Source organism: Morus notabilis, unplaced genomic scaffold (genome assembly GCF_000414095.1).
Source record: "Morus notabilis unplaced genomic scaffold, ASM41409v2 Scaffold2113, whole genome shotgun sequence".
NCBI classification, from domain to species: Eukaryota; Viridiplantae; Streptophyta; class Magnoliopsida; order Rosales; family Moraceae; genus Morus; species Morus notabilis.
In genome coordinates this window covers 113,903-124,191 of record NW_010357106.1, presented here as the reverse complement: position 1 = coordinate 124,191, position 10,289 = coordinate 113,903, and the positions used below count along the sequence as shown (strand labels likewise).

At 30.7% G+C, this 10,289-nt stretch overlaps 1 protein-coding gene across 1 annotated transcript; it reads right to left on the bottom strand.

Moving 5' to 3' along the window:
* Positions 1-8,637: 8,637 nt before the first annotated feature.
* Positions 8,638-9,674, bottom strand: LOC21390352 (LOB domain-containing protein 12). Its single transcript, XM_010089230.2, has 2 exons — positions 9,470-9,674; positions 8,638-9,106 (listed from the first exon to the last, which is right to left on the bottom strand). Exons 1-2 carry the CDS (start codon positions 9,623-9,625, stop codon positions 8,723-8,725), a joined length of 540 nt encoding a protein of 179 aa, XP_010087532.1. The 5' UTR covers positions 9,626-9,674; the 3' UTR covers positions 8,638-8,722.
* Positions 9,675-10,289: the final 615 nt, after the last annotated feature.

Sequence of the window (10,289 nt, the reverse complement as noted above, 5' to 3'; positions counted from 1 at the left end):
CCCCCCCTTGACGAGCATGGGGTTTTGGAGCAAGTTCTTGGCATGCGTAGAGGACATAAGAAAGGAGTGGGTCCGATGCTCTCCCAAAAGTATTACTCCGGGGCTTCTCCTTCATCTGCTGGTTCATTCTCGGACGCAACATCATCGGCTCAACCTGACGCGCGTATAGATCGTTATTTAAAGAAATCGTACCGGGAACGAATGAAGATTTATGACAATCAGGTAAAGATGTTAGAGTTGGTGTCTAGATTGCAGCCCAACATCCAATTACCTACGATTGCTCGTCCAGAACCAGTTAACCTAGACGCTCCTCTGCCTCCTTCAGATGATGACAGTTCTGACGATGATTCAGCTGTTGGCGATGCTGCAAACCTAGAGGAATAGTTATGTTATATGTTCTGTATGATTTTTCACTTTATTTAGACTTTTATATTTTGTTGAACATTATATATGCACTTCATGTAGTATTCATAATATATTTTATAAATTTATTTAGATTTATTGTTTTTAATATTAATTTATATTTTATTTTTAATGTATCTTAATAAATTATATTTAGTATGTAACATAATAATGTTTAATTAAAATTATTAAAAATTAATTAATTGCCATTTTTTAAAAAATTGAAAAAAAAATTATTTAAGTTTTTGCGACGACATTTTTATACTTGTCGTCGCAAAAAAATTTGAATTATTTGCGATGACTTTTTGAAATTCTCGTCGCAAAAAATATTATATCACGACAAATTAACCAATGGCGTATTTGCGACGACTGTCGTCGCAAAAGAAAAATGTCGTCGCAAATGTATTTGCGACGACACTGTGTCGTCGCAAATAAAGTATTTGTGACTATTTTTTTGCGGCGACATATCTGCGACGACATGTCATCGCAAAAAATACTATTTACGACGACATTAGGGTTTTTGCGACGACTTTTTGTCGTCGCAAAAATCCCTTTTTCTTGTAGTGTCAAACGCTTCTTCAAAATCCATAAAAGGACATGAACTTGTATATATGCATACTTAAAACTCGAACTAAAACCACGATAGATTAAAACATGAACTAATCTCATATTGCTGCTGGTAATTAAATTCATCATAGCCACTAAATTTGCACCATTATTCTATGTTTATGTCGCTCAATTTACTACCAAAAGAAAAGTACTAGAAATTTTTGTCAATGGAGACTAATAACTAAATAAAAAATTTAATTAAAATAAATATTTATTAATGCACTACAAATGTAAAACATTAATTTTAGTGGGGCTTACTAATACTAATATAATATAATATCTAATTATATATATGAAATTTAAAAGGAAACAAATTTTGAGTGGGGGCTTAAGCCTCACTGGCTAAGCTTTGGCTCCCTGCCTGACCCCCTATATTGATGAGTGAACTTTTAACAACTACTGTATGTCGTCACAAGTATAGTTATTTTTATCAACTTCCTTTAAAAGTTGTCCACAAAAGTTTTATATTTCAAGCAATCAAAAAAAAAAAAAAAAAAAAAAAAAAAAAACCATAGTTGTAGTAAAGAAACTTCCATATGAAAATAAAGTTCCTGGTAGTATTTGTCTCACTAACTGCAATGAAAATCCAATCCAATTGTCTAAGAGTTGTATTTTATTTTATTTTATTTTATTTTTTTGACGGCAGGTATTGTATCAATCAGTGACTTAAAAAGAGATTCATGGTAAAAATCCACCGAGGAATTCAAAATTCATGAAAGATCATATATATAGGAACTTATCTCGTACGTTTAATGTGTCAAAAACCTCGCATGGTAGATTAGTAGTCGGAGCAAAAGGTTGAAATTATGAGCTCTAAAAAGGCGAATAAGTGGGTACATTATGAACTATTTTGTGAGATATTTTAAATCATGTTATATATAATATAGTATTAGTAGCCCAATTAACCCAAATACTATGTAATATTTTTCTTTTCATCAAACGTCAAAATATCAAAGCATCAGTCATAATCAAAATAGGTTGCTTGTTTGTTAATGGAAACAATGTTTTAGGATAACTGACAAGTGCAAATAAAGAGGTGTTCAAAGAAAGCATGCATTAAATACAGAATTAGAATAACAAAAAAAAAAAACGTAAAAGAAGATATAGAGTAATTTATAGGTGCAGAAACACTTGAGATATATATGTTTTTTTTTAATTTAATATCCTCTTATGGGCTTACATATTTAAGTGACAATTATGTTAAGAAAATGGTAGAAAATATATCTAAATTGCAAATTTATGTTAATAAACAGCAAATTTACAAGTATATAGAAATTAATAGGTCTTTTTATGTTTTAAATTTTTTATTTTCTGATTTTACCCTTTTTAGTGTCAGTAAATCTAGGATTTACTATTAGAATACAATTTCTATTCATTCATAAATTCTTCAGAATTTATTAATATAAGGTAAACATATTTTAGTGTGCTTGTAAATTTAAGATTTACTGTATGATAAATCCAGGATTTATCATCATAACAGAGTTGTGTTCTTCATAAATTCAGGATTTACACAATAACTTGAGAACATTATTAATATAAGGTAACATATTTTAGATCTACTTGTAAATCTGAGATTCAGAAAACATATTGTGTTTTTCATAAATCTTGAATTTATGAAATAAATCTAAGATTTACCATTAGAACACATTTTATGTTCTTTCATAAATTCAGGATTTACACTATAAGGTCAGAACTTTACTAATATAAGGTAAATATACTTTAGGTTTGCAATAAATCTAGGATTTACTGTAGGGTAAATCCAGGATTTACCATAAGAACATAGATTGTGTTCTTCATAAATCCAAGGACTTATATACTAAATCTACGATTTACTATAAGAACACACATTGTGTTTATGCGTAAATTATGAATTTAAAGTGTAAATCTAGGATTTACTATACGGTAAATTCAAGATTTACCAAAAGAGCACATATTGTGTTCTTTTTAAATCTCCAAGATTTACCATCAGAACATGAATTGTGTTCTTCATAAATCTTAGATTTACAGTATAAATTCATAATTTTCCATCATAATACAATTTTTGTAAAATCTTAGATTTACACAGTAAATCTAAGATTTACCATCAAAACACATATTGTGTTTATTCATAAACTTAGATTTACTTAATAGAGAATGTAGAGCGAGAGTAAATTTTAGTATTTCATTTCTTTTTTTAATTAGAATCGTTTTTGGAATGTTAAATTAATGTAAATCCGAATTTACACCCATTAGGCCTATTTACTAACTAATTATAAATCTTGACTTATTTATTTTTATTGCCCTTTTAATTATGCTTATTTCCCTTAATCTCCCATTATATATTATCGGCTATCTAATTTAAGAGAAAAGTATATAGTTTGCCATGGTTTTTTAAAAATCTATTATTTATGTCATTTTAAATAATTAGATGTCCTTATCTTCTTTAGTTTACTTCTTATTAATTAAATGTCAATTGTTTATTTTTAAGATGTGTGACATAAATACTATTTTTTATCATTTTGAGTGGTATTTCTAAATTTTTCGCCTAATTTAATAAGGACAAATAAGTTATCTATTACGGCAAGTTTTAATAATACCCCTTAAAATGAAGTTCCCTACTGAAGGGACTCTCAAAGATTCTTATAAGCTAAAGTGAAAAAAGTCTTGGAAAGAAAGAGATATGCATCCGCTCAGGCAACCAAGCCTTTTTTTTATGTCTTTCTTTCTGAAGGGCTTGCGGTTCATTACACCAAAGGCTTTCAGTGAACTATTGAAGCTATCGAGAGAGTACCAAATGCTGACGGTGACGAAGGTTACCGACTTTCGGTGGACGCGGAGCCGAGAAGGAGTCCTTGATGAGAGCGTTTGTTTACCGCCCTCGTATGGCTACCAGCATGCCGGGAATGTCCCTAGCCTTTTATATGGATATCCCTGACTTTATCATCGATGAAGGTCAGAGACATCCAGGGATGAATCGATATCAATGTACCTGTCTGTGCGAGCTGCCCTGCGCCCAACCAAAAGGGAGTGAAAAAGTGCGTTCCAAGTTTGGGATTTAGCTCGTGGAGATGATCTTATCGGAGAGGCGCGAATCCATTGATCAAACTTGGTCGTCCGGGCTAGCTTAGTAGCAAGCTCTATCTTGAAAGACCATTTAATATTAACTCATATATATCTATTTTTCAGACTAAAACTAGTCGAGAGCTAAAAATTTTTAAAATATATATTTTTAATAAGTCATGCACTTAATAAAATTTGTAATTTTCTTTATCTATTATTTAGGGTTTCAGGAATATCTTTTGAGTTAGGTGTAAATGGATTTTAATTTGACTTATTATAGAAAGGCACTTTATGGTGACCAAATCATACATACAATTTGCTCCTCCTTTTTCTCCATTCAAGACACAGAATTATTGAGCAGTAAAGGACAAATTTGACTGCGGAAGACTCACCCTCTCAATTTCAGGTACATAACCTCAATTATTATTCTTAATAATTTAGCACGATGGTTTTAGAGATTTATAAATGTAGTTGTAAATCATATTCATAATTAAGGCTAACACTGCTCAAAATTAATTGCTTCATTGTTTTCCATCTTTCCATTCATGCATCACTATCTTCGTGGCGTTGCCGCTGATTTTCGTTGGAGGTACTTCTATTCTATAACAAACTGTTATTGAATTATATCCGCTGATCACAGGATTCCAGAACTGAAGACTGGGTTTAATAAATTTTCGTGAATTTTCTCTAATTTTGGGGAGAATTTTGTGGCTAAAGTATACAAATAATTTAAATGAATTTTTTTTTTCTGATTACAGTCTTCTGAAATGTGATTCTTAATTGTTTTTTTTTTTTCTTTGCTCTGAAAAAAAAAATCTTAATTGTTTATTTATTTATGACTATTGTTTGCTTTTTGTTATTTGTAGAGGTATGAATTCTAGTACTTTCCTATGGGATATTTGGAAACTTGCTTTTGTTTCTTTGATCATTCCTTTTCACAGAGCAATTAAGTTAATATTGTGCTCATTCGAAAAAACAACAAAAAGAAAAGAAGGTTAATATTGTACTCTACCACTGAAAATACATTAATTAGTATGTAGCTTTGTCTTTCAATTAATTTCGTTTAAATACATTTTAAGAATATCAAATAATCATATCTAACCTTTTTTATTGTATCTCATCTATTAATATCTTTAGATTTAGAATTTATGTTTAATTCTTATATTTTTTGGGTCAATAATCAATTTTGACAACAATATTGAAAAAAAAAATTCCTAAATCCCCCAAAAGAAAAAAAACACTAAAAATTCAAAAATGTGAAATAAAGTTAAGTCTTTTTCATAGTCAAAATAAACCGTGATCTAAAAAGTGTGGATTGAACATGAATTTTTTTAGTAGACAATTATAATCAATTTGAAACGCAGGTAAATATTTAATACAATTCAAAATGCAAGATACGATTTTCTGATAACCTCAAAATACATGATATATATAAAAATGATTAAAAAAAATTACAAAATTTACTAGTCATGATAATATAAAATCTCGTATAGTTTCATATGCCAAGTTCTAATTGGTTAAATTATAAAAGGCGATCATCATCCGTGATGATATCTAGTATTTTCAAAATAAAAAATAAAAACAAAAATTAAAGAACGATGACGTAAGCGGCAACCCTTGTTTTGGAAGTATTATTAAACCTCGAGCCTCAAAAGACAAACAAGCCTTCCCCCTACCCCGTCCTGTCTCCTCAAAGTGGCAAAGATCGATAATGATATGTGTGCAATTCTTTTTCAATTTCTTTGATAAGTGATTGATATATGGGGAAAACACTTTTGTCTTATTATGAATGTAAAATTTTATTATTGATTATATATTGCTTTCGTTATTTTCTTTTTTAGCTTGCAAACTTGACTAAAGCTCTCGAGCATAATATTGATTTATTAATCATATCCGTTGGATATTGTTTCATGTACCAAGCCAGTTTAGGTCAATCTCTAGCTGGAATGTGAAGATAACAAGTTGTACTCGTTTTTGCAGTCATATTATTTTAACAAATTTTTCTGTAACAATCTAGGAACTGTACCAAATTTTTTCTCAAATAAAAGTAACAAAGAAGAAATTAAGGACCATTTGTTTTGGCGCATATGATGATGGGTAATCTTAGACGTGCATATAGAGACGTATATGCATGTAATCTTTAACACACTGCATATTATATTTTTATATATAGTTTTCAATGGTTACGTTCTTTTAAATATAAAAATTTATTAATTTTTTTATAAATTATTTAATTTATTACCATTGTCATATTAATAATATATGTATATATAATGTTTGTCTATATTACAAAAACTCAGCAAAATAAATACTAAAATATTTCTATCAATTAAAGATGACATTAAAGTAAATTTTCTACCTTGTACTTATCCTATGACAAAAACGTTACTCATCCACAAGAAGACTAAAATATTGAAAAGAAAAAAATACTACCTACTTTGTCTTGTAATAATTGGTTAATTCGACCAATAAAACTCTCAATTAGCACGTCCATCGTAGTCCGTTGTAACACGGCACTGATGACGGAAAGGAATTAAATGTTCTGGGGAGTACGTTGGCATGTACATTGTATAAATTAAAAAAAAGATGAAAAAAAAATATAAATGCTTAAGGAGAAGTTATATTATAGTAGAGTTAGAAGGGAAAAAAGGAAGAAAAAGATGGTTTTAATAATATTAATCTTTCCTCTTAAATCTATTATATATTGCAGCATATAAGATGACCATGTACAGCTAGAAATAACTGGCCACAAAAAGATGGATTTGATAGGTATAGAAGAGGAAAAGTACGTAACACAATTAAACTTTGACTTGGAAATTATGATTCGACATTAAACAAAGCTAATAATGAGGAAATATTTTTAACTGGTTAATTTATTGTTGCCTCTTATAATTCTTTTTCACTTTACCTTCCAAAATGTATATGTATATAATATATCTATGACTTGACATATAATTGTTTTGGAGAGATGGATTTAGAAAATTACGAACTATATATATATATATATATATATTATAAGATACCAACTTTGAGCGATATTATATTTATATATATACACACACACGCGCAATTATTCCCACGAACTCATCACTTTCTTTCACTACATCCCACGTGAACAAGGTAGGAGATGTTGCTTAGACAATATTATTGTTAATTTATAATACGTTTGGGCGGTGTGCCGTATTTATATTAATACTTTTTTTCCCATTTAGACTTGGTCTTCTTAGCGGCTAAGTGAGACGTGTATGCATTGAAACAAAGTCAGGAGGCGCAGCCTAACATTAAGCATATTAATTTTATGAATCTGGGCTAGCTAAAAACGCCAAAAACTGCCAAAAGAGAAAGTACTAAAGGGAAATTACATTATGTCAATAAATTGGGATCATCTGAAGGAAAACAAAAATGAAAATTTGAAACATATTGGAAACCTAAATAAGGTTTTTTTTTTTTTTTTTTTTTTTTTTTTTTTCCTACGTAATAATTATATACAAAATGAATGTTTACCACATTTTGTACTAGTATGGAAAGGTACGCCGTTTTGCATATGAGCTAGTGGGTTTTTGCTAGAGTAAAACAAATTTATATACCTTTTGACTTTGAGTCATCTCTAATGTAATAGTAGTAGTCTATAAAGTTCTCATTATCTCTTGTGTATTAGTTAACTGATTAAAAGTTTCACACATTAACATAAAGTCGGGCAATTAAAGAGGTGCAGATCCACCACCAATGGTGATGGTATGGCATAAGAAGATGACCTATCAAGGCTTTCTTTCTTATCAACCAGAAATCGGTTCTTCTCGTCTACAGCGAGGGTGTAATTAGGCCTCTCAGTTGGGCGCTCCATATATGGACTGGATCACTTACTATAATCTGGTGTCTGGCACCAGTGGTTTCGGTAGATTTCTTTTAAGACGCTGAATGGGAGTGCGAGGACTCTCCTTATTGTTATTAACCAAACAAAAGTGCAGATATTATCTTTCGTATATATGGATTCAGTTCTACCCAAGGGAGTTCATTTATCAGCTTGATATCGTTCCATAAATCTTAATCCATGACTGATATGTCACTCCAAGAATGGTTAAGAATTTATGTCTGGGATTTGTTTATTCTTTTGAATTTTTTTTTATATCAGAAATTGATTAAAAGGCTACCGACCTGTCTGCATTAATTTATTTACTGAAGCTTTATTTGTTTAGTATGTTACTTTGAACTAAGGCTTTAATTTTAATTACTTCACTAGTCACATGCTAGAGTTGACCTCATACCATGACTTTACTATTGTTTTAAGTCACCCACCCGCGGGCCTCCCCCCTATGTCTCATTCTCATAACGACAAAGTACAAACAACTCTGTCACATAAAATATATAAAATTTTAGTGTCTATATACACACACACACACACGTACGTACGTATTTATTTTATTTCTAATACATGATATATTGTCAATTGTATGTCCTCCAATATTATTATTAAATAATGACGAGCCTAGTTTTGTCCTATTAGATTGAGCATCAATGCGAATTTCATAACACACTTTATAAGTCAAGTAGATTAAAAATAAACTGTGATGCTTAGCACCACTTATTACTAATAATATTTATCGTTGTAATCTCAACTAAACTTGAGGGCTTTTGAGTAACAACATGAGAAACTAAATTATATATATATATATTATAAAGAGACCATATCATGGCCGAAAATGCTCTCTCTTTTGAAAGAGTCATGAACTACAATATTGCTTGCGGAGGCAAACTTATGGAACTGATCAGCTGGGACGAGGTTGTTGTTGTGGCCGACAAAATATGATTTCTGATCATCATGATCATTAGCTGGGTCGAATATCTGCGGTGGGGATGTTGCCACCATCGGCTCTTGCTGCATCTGGATGCAGAGGATTTCCGCGTGAGCAACTGCGAGTTGCATTTGGAGCTCAGAAACTTGGTTTTGTAGGTAAGAAATTGCCCCAACACAACCGTAAATTGGGTCCCTCATTCTCGCATTTGCCTCGTACACTAAACTGCTCACTGCGTCTGCTCTTTGATGAACCGGAATTTCCTGCATTGTTATATGCATATACTGTCAAACACTAATGACTAACACTTTCCCAATATATGACGTAAAAAGAATGAAAAATAGAAGAAAATAAGAAATAGAAGGGGACATATTTATGTTTCTCTTTTTTTTTTTTCTTTTTTTTTTTATAGACACAAAGAACACACGTAATCACCGTCAGATCAACTACAAGACTGCGTAAATAAATTCGACTAAATGATTTTTATCCAAACAATTATTAACTGAAAGGGAACTTGTGGACACTTAAATACCACAAGCGTTTATATGTCAACACGGAAAATTTTGTGATAAGTGTTAAGAAAAAAAAAATAAACGCTAATCATATTTTAATTTTGATAAAGTTACCTGTAACATTTTGCTGACATTGCTAGCGCCAAAGACCTTGTGGACAATAGCGAACTTGTGGGGATCTTCTGAGGGGAAGTAAGGCGCGAAAATGCAGTCCTTGGCGCACCGGCGTCTCAGCAACTTACATGAAGCGCAGGGGGGATTTCCACCCATTGTTTGTTTCTTGAGAAAGTTTGGCAAGTGAGAAAGAGGATTGATGTGAGTGAATAGGACAGAAGTTGGAGAGAATTGAAAATGGAGTGTGGGTATTTATAATAGGAGAGAACGTGTGAGCCTATACGTTGTAGTCATTAGTCAACCAGAAATACAAAACTGTTGAACGTGGAAATATATTAAAAGATTGATTTATAATTAAATTAAAAGGATGTTTAGTAGAGGGATTTGTTCTCTGATTCGAATCATAATTCGTAATTCATTATAATATTTTCTCTTATAAAAAATTTACGTAAATTAAAAATAATTCGAATCACATGATTTAAATCTTCCAACCAAACGTACATTACTTTACATATATTACTTCACATGAGAAAGTACTACTGCTACTTGATTAATTATCGTAATAATCATTGAGTTTTGAAGTGGCATTCTTTTGTCCTTGCTCTGACAGAACTATATATATATATATATATAGATCAAACCAATAGCCACTCTACAGCTTTTCGATGGTAGATATAAATAATTCCTGAAGAAAAGGCGTTTAGTGAATTTGCACTTTCTGGGTTAGTCATTTCATTAATTATTTATTTCCTTTGTGTTTGATTAAGTGGGTAATCAGTGTAATTAACCAAACTTGATTCAACTAGCACACTCTTCTAGA